Source organism: Vanacampus margaritifer, chromosome 10 (assembly GCF_051991255.1).
Source record: "Vanacampus margaritifer isolate UIUO_Vmar chromosome 10, RoL_Vmar_1.0, whole genome shotgun sequence".
Lineage (NCBI taxonomy): Eukaryota > Metazoa > Chordata > Actinopteri > Syngnathiformes > Syngnathidae > Vanacampus > Vanacampus margaritifer.
Genome location: NC_135441.1, coordinates 19,703,406 through 19,718,839, shown reverse-complemented (window position 1 = coordinate 19,718,839; position 15,434 = coordinate 19,703,406). Strand labels below are relative to the sequence as shown.

Sequence of the window (15,434 nt, the reverse complement as noted above, 5' to 3'; positions counted from 1 at the left end):
TCCGCTATACATTTAAAAGGTGGAAAACTGCTGACCTGTCCACCGGAACCCCACTTATCCCCCCCTTCCCCAACACACACCTTCAAAACCTCCAGGGGTTGTCAAACAGCAGGATGACGACTTCAAACAAAAAAGAACAATAAAAATAGCTGGACTTTTTCACAAGCTTTTTTTTCTTCTTTTTTTTTTTTTAAATGCAACGTTGACATGTTGGAAAACGCACACAGCTTTTTAAGGAGATCCAGAAATTGCTTGGAAAAACAAACAGTAAATCTTTTATTACATACAGAACGATCAAATTACAATAAAAGAAGAGGTAAATAAAATATGTTCATGTCCAGTGGTAAACAAGAGCCTCTGTTTACTGGTGTCGCTAAGTGCTTTGGGCTACACTTGAAGCAGGGTTGAAAATCTGCGGTGGCTTGAGCAGCGACTTGATGCCGACCTCCCAATAAAACTAAACCAAAAAAACAAAAAATAAACTCTTCCATGTTGGCGCGTCAGAAGAAAAGTCCTCTCATCCTACGGCCGATGCCCTGTCGGTCGTACAGGACGTTGAACTTGTTGATGAATTGGTTCATGCTGTTACACGACTTGGTGATGGTGCCCAGGTAGGTCATGAGGCCCACGTCGTTGCATTGCTGCGGGTAGACGCAAAATGCGGGGGGGACGGGGTTAGAACAGTACGAGCTGGGATTTGTGCTCACAAATGAACCAAAGGGGGCGGGGCTTACGTCATAGAAGTCTGTTTTAAACTTGATGGTGCTGAGGACTGGCAGCCTGTGGCACAGGGCGTTTGCTTCTCGCAGGATTTCGTGGTTGAACGGAACCTCTCCTGATGGGCAGGAAAAGCAAAACGACAACAAAAGAGATTCATTTTGAAGCATTTTCAGCTAACATGAAGGAAAGTAGTCCAAAAGTAGCATTTAAAAAAAATATATAGAATCTGCCTAGCAACAAGTGACCATGCAAAATCTCCGTCCGCAAACAAACCACCTTACAGTAGCACTAAGGAACTTTTCAACCTTAATCAAATATGTTCAGAACTCTTCTGATGAAACATTGACTTAAAACTAGTTGAATGGTACCTTTGCCATGGCTTGACGGGGTCTGTGTCATTTTTACTGGCAATTAGGCAACTATGAGGAGGATTTTAGGAACACTACCACATGAAAAAAAAGAGACAAATTTTGCTTACTGCTTCATGGCATAGGCCTACATCACATCCCTCTTTCCCCATTCGTTACAAAGACGGAAATCAATTGGAATGTCGACGCACGATTGCTGCTTTCCTGGCAGAAGCTGCAAAACGACTGAAAAGTTTTGTCTGACGAGACAAAAAAAAAAGAAAAAAGAAAAAGTGAAGCTACCCGGATGAAAGGACAGTCAAGGATCAACACTGGCCCAGCTTTTACTCGCTGGCGCGAGCTAAAAAAAGTTACATGATGCGCTTGTCCTCATGGGAAATGTGGTCTTCCTTCAGGCATAACATTACCGCTTTTGTCCATATGGCGCCGCCATAATCAAGGTAAACTAAAAGTTCCTTAGTGTCTTTAACATGAGGCTTTTTAATCCCGTTAGCTAGCATGCTAGCCTAAACATACAGATTCAAATTCATATGACATCTATGAAATATGTAGACAGACAATAACAGTACTACTACTAAGTCATATATTCTTTATCCACTGCATATAATATTGCCATATTGATGAGCTTGGAGGAATTGTAATGACTCAATGAAGCCTTATGAATCCCACTTTACTTCTAGGCTGCAATATGACTGTCTTTTGCATCCAGGCAGAACTGCCAAGAACTCAAGTGGGATTCATAACAACACCTCAGCTAAATGGTCTGTGTGTAAAAGCAGAAAGAAAGAAAAAGAAGAAGAAGCCAAACATTCTTTGCCCATGGACTAACGAGGATGTCTCACCCGATTCCACCGCCTTGACGTACTCCAGGATGATCTTGACGCGACTGTGCAGCATCTTGATGGCACTGTGCTGGGCGATGAGGTGCTCGGCCACTACGGCGGAAGTAGCAGAAGCGGATTTGAGAAACCGAATTTGCGTGCGTTTCCGTCGGCTCGCTGCTACGTTTACCTGTGGAGTTCTCGCCCGTGCCGGTGGCCGTCATGCGGGCAACGTGGTCCACGCCGATCCTCTCCGCCTCCTCCGTGGCCAGAGTGTAGTTCAGCTCGGCGAACAACATGGTGGCCTACAAAGGGAGGGGAAGGAAAAATAGAGTGAAAAAGAAAATCGGAGCTTAAGGGTCTGATTTGTAAGCTTATGTGAGAGGAAGGTTACCTCGCCACTGATGATATCAATGACTGATTCAAAAACGCTCACAGGTAGCTGAGGAAGAAAACAGACAAAATGAATACATAAGTCGACTTTTTTTTTTTTTTTTTTTTAGATGCATCAGTCCAAAAATTCTACTCAAAACATAGACTCGCTAACAACTAGCTAGCTATTCTGCTGCAACATCAGCCAACTACACTTTCATTCGTTGACACCCACGTCACTCACCAGCCCACGCTCCGCCTTTTAAAGACACGCGCACTCAAAAGTTGCTGATACTACAATGAAGAATGTGAGAGTAGCGACCCCAAGTGGACAAAAATAATATCTGCATCACATTTTCGTTATTGCATTGTGTGTAAATATTGTTGTGTATTAATACTTTTTTTTTTTTTGATTGCTTGATGGGAAAATACTAGGGATGTTCAATAAAACTTTTTTTCCAGATTGATAACAGTACGAGTACATAACTCGAGTAGTCACTACCAGCCACTAGTAATTTTGATATATGAAATTGTCTAAAAAAAATTACTTATCCTTAAATAAAGCTCATGTTTCTTTGTTTTTTATCTTTACTTATAGAAAATGCAAATAAATGTTCCTGGCAAATAAACTCAAAATTAACTCATTCACTGCCATTGACGGCTATAGACGTCAAAAATTCATTTTAACTATTTCTATTAGTTTAACATTTTTCCCACTTTTGTTAACAAGAGTATGAAAACCTAGAATTGTTTTTATTGTATTAGAACAGATATAAAATGTGTGATTAATTGTGAGTTAACAAGTGAAGTCATGCGATTATTTACGATTAAAAATCGTAAACGCCTGGCGCCCCTAATTTTTTTTATAATCTTTTCTTTAAAAAAAGAAAAGAAAGAAAAGATTATTAAAAATTAAAAAAACATATTTTTTTTAAAGAAAAGATTATTAAAAATTAAAAAAAAAATTTTTTTTAAAGAAAAGATTATTAAAAATTAGGGGCATCACGCGATTAAAATTTGTAATTGTAATTAATCGCATAACTTCACTAGTTAACTCAGGATTAATCACAAATGTTATATCTGTTCTAAATGTACAAAAAAATCTAGGTTGTCATACTCTTGTTAACAAAAATGTTAAACTAATAGAAATAGTTCAAATGATTTTTTTTAAAGTCTTTAGCTGTCAATGGCAGTGAATGAGTTAATGGATAAAATCGATTTATCACCTGGCCCTGTCATTCAGTCTTATTAGCTGATGTCGTAAATATACACGTAGACTTCTATTTCCATGATATCCTATGGTTTAAAAAAATCTAATCGAAAACCAAACAAAATTGTCGGTCAAGAAAGCAACTCACATCAGTGTGTTTGGTCATCGGGTTAAGCTTGAGGAAGAGCGGACTCTCGATGATCTCGCACACCTGACAGGAGAGCAAACGACAGTCGGGGTCACTCACAACATGTTAAGCGTGACAGGAGGGCTGTTTGCTTTTCTCAAGTATGCCCACCTGCTTGTGAATGTGAATGTCGGACGCGTCGGGAGGGCCGCCTGTGGTGTACCAACCCAAGAACTCCATTTCTTTGAACACCTGCTTGACTGTGACATGAAAACCACAAGCTTGTGAACAATTCCAAATCTCTTACAGCACATGAAATTGTTTCACCTGTGCTTTTAGTGTAAAGAGCACTGTCAGACAATCAGAAGCTACAGCGCAACACAACTCACACTGCTCCTCCTTAGTGTAGTAGTACTCCTTGTCAATGTGGACTTTGTCGTCCGTCGTGTGCGAGAGAAGCTCAAAGGAGTTCATCACCTCGATGTTTCGGCCCTCTTGCTTCCCGATGAGAGCGCCGATCACTTTAGAATGACAGATAACAAGTGAGACAACAACAACAGACATGTTTAGCACATGATAAACAGCTTCGGCGGTGGTTTGCATACCTTGCATGGGTCTTCCTTCCTGTGAGCGGATACGTATCCAGTGGTCTGATATGTTGAGGATAACCAGAGGGTGCAAGGCCACCGAGACGCTGCCAGTCATCCCGGAGGCCATGACACTGGGACTGGCTATAGATGCAGAGAGAAAAGCTAAACCATCTACAAGCTGATTTCTCAACAGGAGCCACACACGGTGCACATTTTGGTCACAAAATTACACAATTTGCAGTTTCCATAGCATTTACAGAAGAAAGCATTACTAATAGTTCCACTATATTTAGGGAACTGTAACTAACTTTAAATTATTATCTACAGCTGCACATTGAAACAGATTGATCAGAATTAACACACAGGGAATATCGCCTCAAACTAGTTCATGTGTTGACAGATTTACAGCTGCCTGTGTCAGCAAACTCGCACCGGGAGCGCTAACCCCGCGTATTCGTCATCGGAGATAAACAACTACATGTTTAAGAATCGAGCGCAACAATTTACGAGTGTATTCGTATCGCTATGGGGAAAAAGTGATTGAACAAATGCTAAAAGACTCGCCTGCCCCGTCCACTTCCATTCCACCGCCGTTGCTGGTCGCCATCTTGTCCGGAGAACGGCGCATGCGCGATGTGGGATGTAAGAATGTTAGCTAGCATGACTGTTTGAGATTTGAAAACAACAAGATTAAATTCAACATTTTTTTGTTTGAAAAAAAAAAGAGATGTTTGGGATAAAAATAATAAATATAATAATATAATGTAATAAAAAAAAGCATTAAAATAAAATGTACTAAACTTGATCAGGCCGTTTCAACCGGTTGACGTTTCTGGCGGAGTATTCATTAGGGAGCACCTGGTGTGCTTCAACATATTTAGTCCGTGCTAAAAAAATAAAATAAAAGGTGTCTACACTTTTGTTTACATAATGGATGAATTTCCAACTTGTAACCTCGACTATCTTCCAGAAAACATTTTAATTGACGTGCTGTCATATTTGAGCGTCCGCGAGCTTGTCAGAGCTGGGAGGTGAGAGCGAGTGGAGATTGAGTCTCCAAAAATAAATCTTGCCCGTTGTCGTCTTGTGTGGAATATTTATCCGTGACTCTTGTCACATGCTTTAAAGCTGTGTGTGGTGTTGAAATGTTCCTGCAGAGTCTGTAAGAGATGGAGACGCCTTGTAAAGGATCAAAAACTGTGGAGACTTGTCGACTTGACTGCGTGGAAAGGGGTAAAAAAAAGATATATTTTCGCCTTTGCACTTAATGTTCTGAATCTTGAAATAATTCTGCATTTGCTTATTATGTTTTATTGAACTATTCTAAAATGAAAAGAAGAATAGATTTTCTACACAATTTTTTAATGGCGGGGTCGGAGCAAATATTGAAAGATAATGTGTTGTTACAACTTCTGGCTTGTCCCCAATATGTACAGTGGAGATAAAAAGTTTATACATCCTTTTTAAAATGCCAGATTATTGTCATAAAAAAAGTTGGGTCAAGATAAATCATTTCAATTTTTTTCCACCATTAATGTGAACCATAACATGTACAAGCCACCATTGCCAGTCATGAGAAGGCTACCAAAAGAATTTCCATGCTATGCAATTCAAAAAGTTTGGAGTGTTTTGGAATTATTTTAGATCACAAAAAAACTGCCATTTGAACAGGCGTGTGTGGACTTTTTATATTGGCTGTATTTCTCTCTTCTCAATAAGATGACATCCCGTATCCTGTGGGTCCTTCTGCGCCAGTACCTCGGTTGTGGACTACGGTACTTAAGACTGCGTGGTTTGCTCCTCTCCGTCCGAGGCGGCACCTTCCTGTCCGAGGCTTGGCTCAAAGCTTTGTCCACAAAGTGCCCTCGCCTGAGCAAACTCTACCTCCTGCACGCGGACTTGAGAAGCCTCCCCAGTTGCCAGCTCCTGCCACCATCCTTGAAGGTGCTGGAGCTGCAAGGCTGTGAGCTGCCTCAGGGCTTCTTCAACCAGGACCTTCCCGCTTCATCCCAAGAGCAAGCCACTTCCAGCGTTAAACAGAAAGGAACCGGCCAAAGTTCGCCATCAGGGATTTCTATTGAATGTTTAATTTTCAACAATGTCCCCTCTTTTAAGGACCAACACCTGCAGAGTCTGACATCATGGGAGAGGCTCAGTCGACTGGAGTTGTGCGACACGTTTCGCGTGACTGCCAACGGACTCCGAGGCTGCGCCGCCAAGGAAGGACTCTGCGGTTTGGAGGGTCTATTCCGGCTTAAGTTTCTGGAAATGAGCATCACCACGCGGCAGGGCTACCAGCGGCCCATGGCGTCGTTAGGTTTAGAAACGGGATGGCTTGGACTCGAGGAGCTGAGCCTCGGCGGCAAGGAGGTAGCGCCAGGCTTCCCCTACGCCAGCCGCCTGAAGGACCTGAAGCGCCTCTACCTGAAGGCCTGCACCCTCGACGAGTTGCAGGTCGTGCACAACTGCAAAATGCTACGCGGTCTCCCCGGCTTCCTCAGACTGGAGTTTTTGGATGTGGTCTTCCAGCCGCGCCGTGGTGGTGGCGGCGGCGAGGGTGAGCAGGAAAAGGAGCAGGAGGGCGAGGAGGAGGCCGCGGACGGCGACAACGAAGGCAAACCGGATAAACTGATCGGAAATCTGCGTCGCTTGCTGGCTGTCATGCTGCCGTGCTGCACGCTGGCCTTCAACAATTGCTCCGTTCAACTCAACTCGAATCTCGGCTCAAATTTATTTATATAAAGCGAAAGCTGCAGCTCTAACAAAATGCTGTACACAAAAGATAAAATACTGTAATAATAATACAATCATAGGTAACCAAACAAAATCCTATCAAAATGGCACATCGCATACAGGAAGTGCAGATTTTTTAATTTTATTCCATCTTGTCGCACGTGTGTGGTAGGTAAGACAGGAGCAAGTTTGAAATCTCCATTGAATACGGCAGGATCATAAATGTGGCCTCATGACCTCAAATTTCAAATTTTCTTCAAAATGAGTTGAAAACTAAACTAATATTGTAACAGCGAATAGTTCGGCGGTTACAACGGCGTATTAGGGCCACGTATAAAAAAAAATTTAGAGGGCGGGGGCAATATTCAGAGAAAAAAACTCATAAATTTTCCACTTTATAAAGTGGCAAATTTGCCACTTAATTAACTCGCAAATGTACAGTTTTTTTTCTCACAAATTTGTAACTTTATAAAATAGCAAATTTGCGACTTTATATAGTGGCAGATTTGCGAGAAGTTAAGTTAATTTGTTAAAATGTATATTTACTTGTACATTTATGTTTCCAGAATTATTATTTACACATTCATACATTTTGGTCTTTTTTTGTACAAATATCTTAAGTTGATGTGTCGAATCTGCTGCTCTCCGTCATTCACTTGCATTGACCTAAATTATGCTAGTTTCTGATTGGTGAGTGTTAGTCAGCTGATAAGGGATCAGGAAATGTTGTTGCTCTGGCTGCGGTGAATGACGAGTTAAGTTTTAATTTAAGAATGAATCCGTCTCCATCCTACCTTTTCATTTTATAAACAGTGTCCCATTAACCACCATCGAATCCTCACATGATGAGACTATAGCTACGCTCCGTGTATTTCTGTATGTTTCTGAGTTTTTTTTCCCTTGCAAATCTGTCACTATATAAAGTCGCAAATTTGCCACTTTTTAAACTCGCAAATGTGCCACTTTATAAATTTTAAAAGTAAAAAAAATATATGTTTTTTTTCTTGGAATATTGCCCTCTAAAAATTTATATATATATATATATATGTATATGTGTGTGTGGCCGTAATACGCCGTCTAGGCCGTAGACGAGTAATATTTATCCATTGATTCGTCTCTCTTCATATCTCCTCTGGGACGCATTTGAGTCCACGTTAGAATCACGCTCTTGTATAAATTAACATCCAATTGGACCAATGAATCATAGTACTGCTTCATTTACCGTCATTTCTAGAGAATAGAATTCAAATATATTTATATAGTTCTTGTTTCTCTCTTGATCTCCGTTGTGCTTGACTTGGCCGCCAGGAGGCAGTATAAGACAAAGGTGGAAATACCATTACCGTACTTGACAAACGCACAACTGAATGAATGTCAAGAATGTCTTCTGAGTGGTCATTTATGCGTGTAGTCTTTTGGGGTTTGTGCTGTCAGAATTTCACGTTTGTATGTATAGTATGAGTCTTTTAAATTACATTGCAGATTTTTCTTTTATTTCATCTCCCACATTCACTGTAGTCTTAATTTTATTCAATTTGACTTAAATTGTACAATATAGTGTACCGCTAGGTTAATTCTAATTTGAGTGTACACGGTCTGTTAAATATCTTTGATATATCCTATCGGGCTTGCCAAATGAAATTAATTTCAATGTCTTAACTCTAAAAGCAAAAAAAAGAAGTCATTTTTATACAAAACAGCACGTGAATACAGTACTGTATTTAATAAACAAACGCCATGTTTTTGTTCCCTGCCTTCAAGTGCCATTTGATGTGAATATTTTCAGGCTTTGATGTCAATGATATTAGAGGTGGGGGTGTGGGATATTAGTAATAACCTCCCTGAACACCGTGTCGTGGTCGGTGTGTCAAAAATAATTTTGAAGTGTATTCCTTTGTTTAGGTGGATCACCTGGGCCCCTCTCTGGAGGCAGGCCCAGCTTAGATAGGTTGAGAAGATCGGTCAACGGAGAGGCCCAGAGCTGTTGCTCTTCTGAGTTTAGAGGAGCCAGATGAAGTGGCTCGGGCATCTGATCTGGATGCATCCCCAGTGAGGTGTTCCAGGCATGTACTACCAGGAGGAGACCCTGGGGATGACCCAAGACACGTCACGTTGGAGAGACTACGGCCGGCCTGGGAATGGCTTGGGATACATGTGGATGAGCTGGATGAAGTGGCTGGGGAGAGGGAATTCTTGGCTTTACTGCTGGCTGCTACCTTTGCGACCAGACCCAGGATAAGAGGTAGAGAATGGATGGATGTGCAGTAGAGAGAGAGAGAGGAACCGGCTCAATTCAGAAAGTGTTGGGAATCAATGTGTCATTTGAGTGTAACTTACAACCCACATAATGGCCATAGTTTAAAAAACTGGACTGATTTTCGAAAAAAAATCGTCTGAGTGATTGGTAAGCTCATTTGACCATCGCCACCTGGAACGCTACGAGGTCGCAAGTGGGATTTCCCACCTTCCTAGAATGTAGCATTTAGCATTTTTTGTTGAAAACTACTGCACTGAACACTTGAGTGTATGCTTTTTATTTGTAACCCCCCCCCAAAAAAATGTCAATACCAAATTTGTTTTAAAAGTACACTAACGATTTAACGTAATCGCATCTTGTCCTTGGCATTGCCGTGTTTGGTATGGAAATTGCAATAAAGTTTTAAAAAAAATCTCATTTTGGCTTTTCCTTCCTGCCCCTCCTGGCCAATGGGATCTCCCCGATGTGCCACACGCCGACCAATAAGCTTCGTCCGTCTTGGAAGTTTGAAATAGTTGGCGGCCGTGCTCCTTCGGAGGAAGAGTGAAGCCACGCTATAAAGTTGCTTATTGCGCACAAAGATGCAGGTAACTTGTATTTTCTGTTTTTTAATTGTGAATTAATACAGTACGAGAGTTGCTAACCCCGAGTCATTGCAGTTTCGCATAGTTCATATAGCGTTTCGCCAGAAAACCGACGCTTTGTTAGCGTCTGTTTTGAACTCATGAGCCTATAAATTAACCTTTTGTATCTTGTGAATATATATTTTTTAATTATCTACATACTCAGTACGTGTAAACCGTTGTGTGTGGCCCAAGTTTACTTTTGTCGTTGCTTATATACTTACGCATGTTGTGATTGATAATAACGTTTGCGGCCTAGTCATTCTTTGACGTATCTGCGTCTGAACAGGAAGTTATGCTACATTCGAGGATGGTCGAAAGTCGGATTTTTTTCGAGTTGTTTTCCCCCAGTTTCCACCTGAAAGCGTTCGAGGCAAAAGTAAACAACTAAAATGGCGGAAAGGGATAAATTGTTTTTTTTAATTTTGGTCCTCAAAACTCATTTTGACCTCTAGCAAACTTGCCTTCTCGCAATTTAGCTTAATTTATTGTTTTTACTCGTAAAAGGCTGACTTCCCACCATCCTCGAATGCAGCATTAAAATGGCTGCTATCTGAGAATATGCTTGTGACGACGGCCAAAACAAAACACTGGCGTTATAGGTTAATGTACGTGCATTGTATTGAATCATAAGTCAGTATATGAAAAAAATAATAATCTTATGGACAATTCTGAGACTAAGTCAAAATGCTGGTAATAAAAATATCAGAATATATAGAGAATGCTACTACACGTATATAGAAATACTGATTGATTCTAAAACAAATACATAATATTGATCGGTATTACGAAATTATGCTATTGAATTAATTTAGTAAAAATGTCTTGACTGTTGCTGTCATTCAATTTGTGTTGATCAGGGGTAGATATGACAAGTTTTACTTCTTTCTGTAGCCCTTTCATTTCTTTTTTTTTAAAGCGATAAATAAATAAAGCAATACATTATGCCATTTGTTTTCACCAGAAATGTTCGGAATTGTCCATAGTGAAGGTAAAGTTGTTCCTGCCTGCCTCATTTAAAATTGTCTGGCACAAAATATTAACAATGATTCAAGTTAAAACGTAGTGGTTATTTTGCCTCAACCGGCAACTCGCCACCTAGCGTTTTTTTTTGTTTTTTTTTTATTGCTGGGAACCGTGGGAGAACTACAGGTACAGATTCTGTGAATGTGTACCTTTTTTACAAAAAAAATTGGGGTACTTTTTACAATTTCCAACAGCCATTGAGGACTTAAATTAGCCGTTTTGTTTCACGTGTTTATTGAAAAATTGAACAGTTATTTTGCGGTGACGAGGATAGTAATGCTGATAACAGCCTATTTTTGGTGTCAAAGCAAAATGAAAACTTGAGGGGGGGGAAAAGACAGAAGGGTTGAAGCGAAGCAGGAAACATGATTTGCGGCAAAAAACAACTTAGTCCCAGCAACATGTATATCTTGCTAAAACAACCACTGCCTTCATAAATGTCATTTTGTAGTTTGACTTTGCAATGTATCCCAATTGTATAATCCGAAGGATAAAATGAATGCAATTTCTAATATCTATTTCTTTATAGAATAAAGAAAATCACGAGCCAAGGGCTTTCCAGCAAGCGGTAAGAATAGATGATAAACAAGCATCACATTAATAACCTGCAGTTGTTTATGAATCTAGCAGAAGCTTGTGGTTATTTTTTAAATATAAAACATATCTTTGTACTAGTCAGCCTATTATTTTAAATGTCATCTTTTTTCCCCACTTTTTGTCAAATGCTCTATCTACACTTTTTTTTTTTGTATTGCAAGGGAAAGACCATACAGAAATGGCAATCTACTTGGAGTATAATGACAATAAAGCTTATTTCATTAATTATTTTTTGTTTTTAACCTGTTTGGCTAGTGCTCTAGCATGTTGGCGGGCCCGCAGCGTGTTCCGGTGAAACCGCCGCAAATCGCAGACAGGAATGTCATCCCAGGTAATGTGAGCCTCTTTAAAGTAAAAAAAAACAAACAAACAAAAAAACACTGAATATTATTGCAATTACAGACGCTCCCCACCTTACGAACGAGTTACGTTCCGGACGATCGTTCGTAAGGTGAATTTGTTCGTAAGTTGCTTCAGTGCTATATTTTGTATTATAATTTATGTTTAAAGCCTATATAAGTATATTGAAGGTTTATATAAGTATGTTTAAGGCTTGTACAAGTAACCTGCATCGGTTTGTACTGAAAAAAACTTTTAATAAAATGGAGCGAATACGTACAGTACTGTACTGTACTACGTATGTTAGAGAGAGAGAGCGAGAGACACACACACAGTATGTACATGTACGTAATAAGATAAATAAAATGAAGTTTAACTTACTTTTGGAAGATGTACTCGATGCTTAAGGAGATGATGGAGGAGGAGGAAGAGGAGGATTTTATATCATGAGAGATTCTTCGTCGTCGCTGGAATCGGCTTCAAAAGTTATTTCCTGCTTTATGGGGACCGGCGTTTTCTTCCTCCTCCTCCTCGCCACGTTGCTCAGCCTCCAATGAGCTCTCACAGCGCCAATCGTCGGTATTACTTATTATTATTCGGCACTACGCGCAATACAAAATCTAACTTACAGCATTTCTTTCCGAACATTTTTCGACATACTGTACGCGCAGAAATGTTCGTATGTACCGTTGTTCGTAACTCGAATGTTCGTAAGTAGGGGAGCGTCTGTACTCCTACTGATAAAGTGTACGTCAACTTTAGGACCTGTAAGGGGAGAGTATGTTGCTTCGTCCTCCAGTTCTGCTGCAAAGTAAGTATTATTTCAAGGTATTGTTAAATTGTTTTTTTTTTTTAAATCAAATCACTCTTGATTTCCTACCACCCCTTTTTAACAAAAAAAAAAAAAATATATATATATATATTTTTTTTTAAATCAGGCAGATCACCATTGACGACTTTGACATCGGTCGACCTTTGGGGAAGGGCAAGTTTGGCAACGTGTATCTCGCCAGGATGAAGAAGCTGCAAGCCATTGTAGCTCTGAAGGTGTTGTTCAAGTCCCAGCTTGAGAAGGAGGGCGTGGAGCACCAACTCAGGAGGGAGATCGAGATACAGACCCACCTCAAGTAAGCGTCTTCCGTTTGTCTCCTTCACAGCCATCGGAATACTACAGTGGAAAATAGTCAAACGCAATCTGTTAAAAAGTTTCAATTCAACAGTTAACTGTTACCCCCCCCCCCCTTTTTTTTTTTTCTTCAGGCATCCTAACATCCTTCGCTTTTACAACTACTTTCATGATCGCAAGAGGGTGTTTTTGGTGCTGGAGTATGCGCCACGTGGCGAGATGTACAAGGAGCTCCAGAGATGCGGACGTTTTGACGACCAGCGCACTGCCACTGTAAGACATTGTGCTCCCAAGCGAGGCGCCATCGGTTGGTCAGTGGCGACAGGATCGTTTTTGAAGCCTTTTAAATATTTTGGGAGTTTTCATTTCAAAGGGTTTCTGCGGGGTCATGAAACGGATTTGGCTCATTTATGGCCTTAGATGTCAGGAAGGAGCATTTATTGATATGATGTTGAGAGGCTTTACAAATTTAAATGTAATTGTTTTTATTTGTACATGTTCTGGTTCACATACGTTGTGTAAAGGAGTCACTATAACACAATTTAGCGGTAATAAATGGGATTAACTCATTCACTGCCATTGACAGCTATAGACGTGAAAAATTAATTTAAACTATTTCTATTAATTAATTTTTTTCTACTTTTGTTAACTAGAATATAAAAACCTATAAAAAACGTATTGCACATTTATAACAGATATAAAAAATTGTGATTAATCGTGAGTTATTTATTGAAGTCATACGATTAATTACAATAAATTTAATCACCTGACGCGATTAAAAAAAAAAAAGAATATTAAAAATCAGGCGATTAATTTTTTTTAATCGTATTTAATTGCATGACTTTACTAGTTAACTCACGATTAATCACAAATTTTATATATGTTCTAATTATACAATAAAAAAAAATCTAGGTTTTCATACTCGTCAATGGCAGTGAATGACTTAAATGTATTTGTGGAGACTAATTGTAATTTACAATGAACTGGAGTCTACGAGTTGCTTTCTGTTCAAGATACCAATTGATTTGGAAGTTGAAAAAAAAAAGCATGGTGTTCCTGGGGGTAAATGCAGAATTACATACAGTAATACAGTTTTAGTTATTCTTCTTCTTATTATTTTGAATTATCTTCTTACTTTTCATGAACTCTTATAACCTTGGCTGTTTTTTTCACAAGTGGTCAGCAAGTTCTGACGATTTTGCCACTTTCATTTCCAGTACATGGAAGAGATCTCGGATGCTTTGTTGTACTGCCACTCCAAGAAAGTGATCCATCGCGACATCAAGCCAGAGAATCTACTACTTGGCTACCGTGGAGAGCTGAAAATTGCTGATTTTGGTTGGTCAGTTCATGCGCCTTCCCTAAGGTACGCAGCATCCATCAAGTTCCAGATAGGAATGTAAAAAGTTTCAAACTGCATGTTTTTTTGTTTTAAAGACATTAACTAACTTCATGTACCGCGATGACGTGTGCAGGCGTCGTACAATGTGCGGAACGCTGGATTACCTCCCCCCCGAGATGATCGAGGGCTACCCCCACAGCGAGAAGGTGGACCTGTGGTGCATCGGAATCCTCTGTTACGAATGCCTCGCGGGGAACCCTCCCTTTGAATCAAACTCTGCAGCTGATACGTACAAGAGAATTACGAAGGTGGGTCAACAAAATTGCTGCGTCACAGCTGTCCGTAACACAAGATCGACATTTATCTTGCTTTTTTTTTGGGACTGAATCGGCCCCAGCATCTGCAGTAGGACTAAATAATTTAAAAAAAAAAAACGAATTGTAATTTTTTTCCTCAAAATTGCAAATGGGCTTCATATCTTTTACAATTGACTGTGATTGCCTTCCATGCTTGCTTTGTCAAAGATTACAATGCATACAATGAAAGCTGAATTTTAGAATCCACTTTTGGCTTCTGAATCCGCTCCCGTTCTTTTGCAGGTGGATTTAAAGTTCCCAAACGTTGTCTCCGAGGGTGCACGGGACCTGATAAGCAAGCTGCTTCGCCACAGCCCCACCGCTCGTCTACCGCTACAGAGTGTCATCGATCACCCGTGGGTCCGCCAACACTCGCGCCGCATTTTACCTCCCGTCTGTCCCACCAAAACCTCATAAAATCAATCCAAAGATGCTGGTTTTCTTTTCGTGATGGGTTCATAGTGTTGCATTCTTTCCTGCTACAGTTTTTTTTTTCCTATAATAAATATATTTTTAATCTTGTATCTTGTACAATGTGGTGTTTTTATTTACCTGTGCTCAATAAAAGTATTAATGAAAATGTTATTTATTGCAGTAGTTGAAATTGAATACTTTTCAAAAAGTTGATTATCAACATTTTATATTGAATATATAAACTTTAACATTCTAATTCAATTCAACAAGTCAATTCTAAAAAAAAAAGTTTTCTTAGGATGGCTCAATTCAGGGTTAGTTTCAAATGAAAATCCGGCATTGGGATTTACTATGAGAGGTGACGTTCAACTGAAAACGCCTACAGTTGCATATTTGTTATATCATCGTTGAAA

The 15,434-nt window shown here is 39.8% G+C and overlaps 3 protein-coding genes across 6 annotated transcripts; 2 read left to right on the top strand and 1 right to left on the bottom strand.

The window, feature by feature from the left end:
• Nucleotides 1-248: 248 nt before the first annotated feature.
• On the bottom strand, nt 249-4,851 carry cops6 (COP9 signalosome subunit 6). Of its 2 annotated transcripts, XM_077578962.1 has the most exons (10): nt 4,773-4,851; nt 4,224-4,349; nt 4,008-4,139; nt 3,790-3,878; nt 3,640-3,702; nt 2,304-2,351; nt 2,100-2,214; nt 1,931-2,023; nt 735-835; nt 249-641 (listed from the first exon to the last, which is right to left on the bottom strand). In XM_077578962.1, the coding sequence occupies exons 1-10, from the start codon at nt 4,834-4,836 to the stop codon at nt 501-503; spliced, it is 972 nt and encodes a 323-aa protein (XP_077435088.1). In that variant the 5' UTR covers nt 4,837-4,851; the 3' UTR covers nt 249-500. The 2 variants fall into 2 exon arrangements, with proteins under 2 accessions (XP_077435088.1, XP_077435087.1); XM_077578961.1 differs by lacking the exon at nt 4,773-4,851 and having other exon boundaries at nt 4,224-4,729.
• A 213-nt stretch (nt 4,852-5,064) lies between these two features.
• LOC144059049 (F-box/LRR-repeat protein 12) lies at nt 5,065-9,785 on the top strand. Of its 3 annotated transcripts, none has more exons than XR_013295552.1 (4): nt 5,065-5,239; nt 5,366-5,441; nt 5,928-9,183; nt 9,686-9,785. XR_013295552.1 is itself a non-coding variant. In XM_077577856.1 (4 exons), exons 1-4 carry the CDS (start codon nt 5,139-5,141, stop codon nt 8,954-8,956), a joined length of 1,128 nt encoding a protein of 375 aa, XP_077433982.1. In that variant the 5' UTR covers nt 5,065-5,138; the 3' UTR covers nt 8,957-9,785. The 3 variants fall into 3 exon arrangements, 2 of the variants coding, with proteins under 2 accessions (XP_077433982.1, XP_077433981.1); XM_077577856.1 differs by having other exon boundaries at nt 5,928-6,765; nt 8,844-9,785; XM_077577855.1 differs by having other exon boundaries at nt 5,928-9,785.
• Nucleotides 9,686-15,131, top strand: aurkb (aurora kinase B). Its single transcript, XM_077577857.1, has 9 exons — nt 9,686-9,785; nt 11,377-11,415; nt 11,700-11,775; nt 12,546-12,594; nt 12,722-12,910; nt 13,044-13,182; nt 14,127-14,275; nt 14,385-14,559; nt 14,851-15,131. The coding sequence occupies exons 1-9, from the start codon at nt 9,780-9,782 to the stop codon at nt 15,022-15,024; spliced, it is 996 nt and encodes a 331-aa protein (XP_077433983.1). The 5' UTR covers nt 9,686-9,779; the 3' UTR covers nt 15,025-15,131.
• Nucleotides 15,132-15,434: the final 303 nt, after the last annotated feature.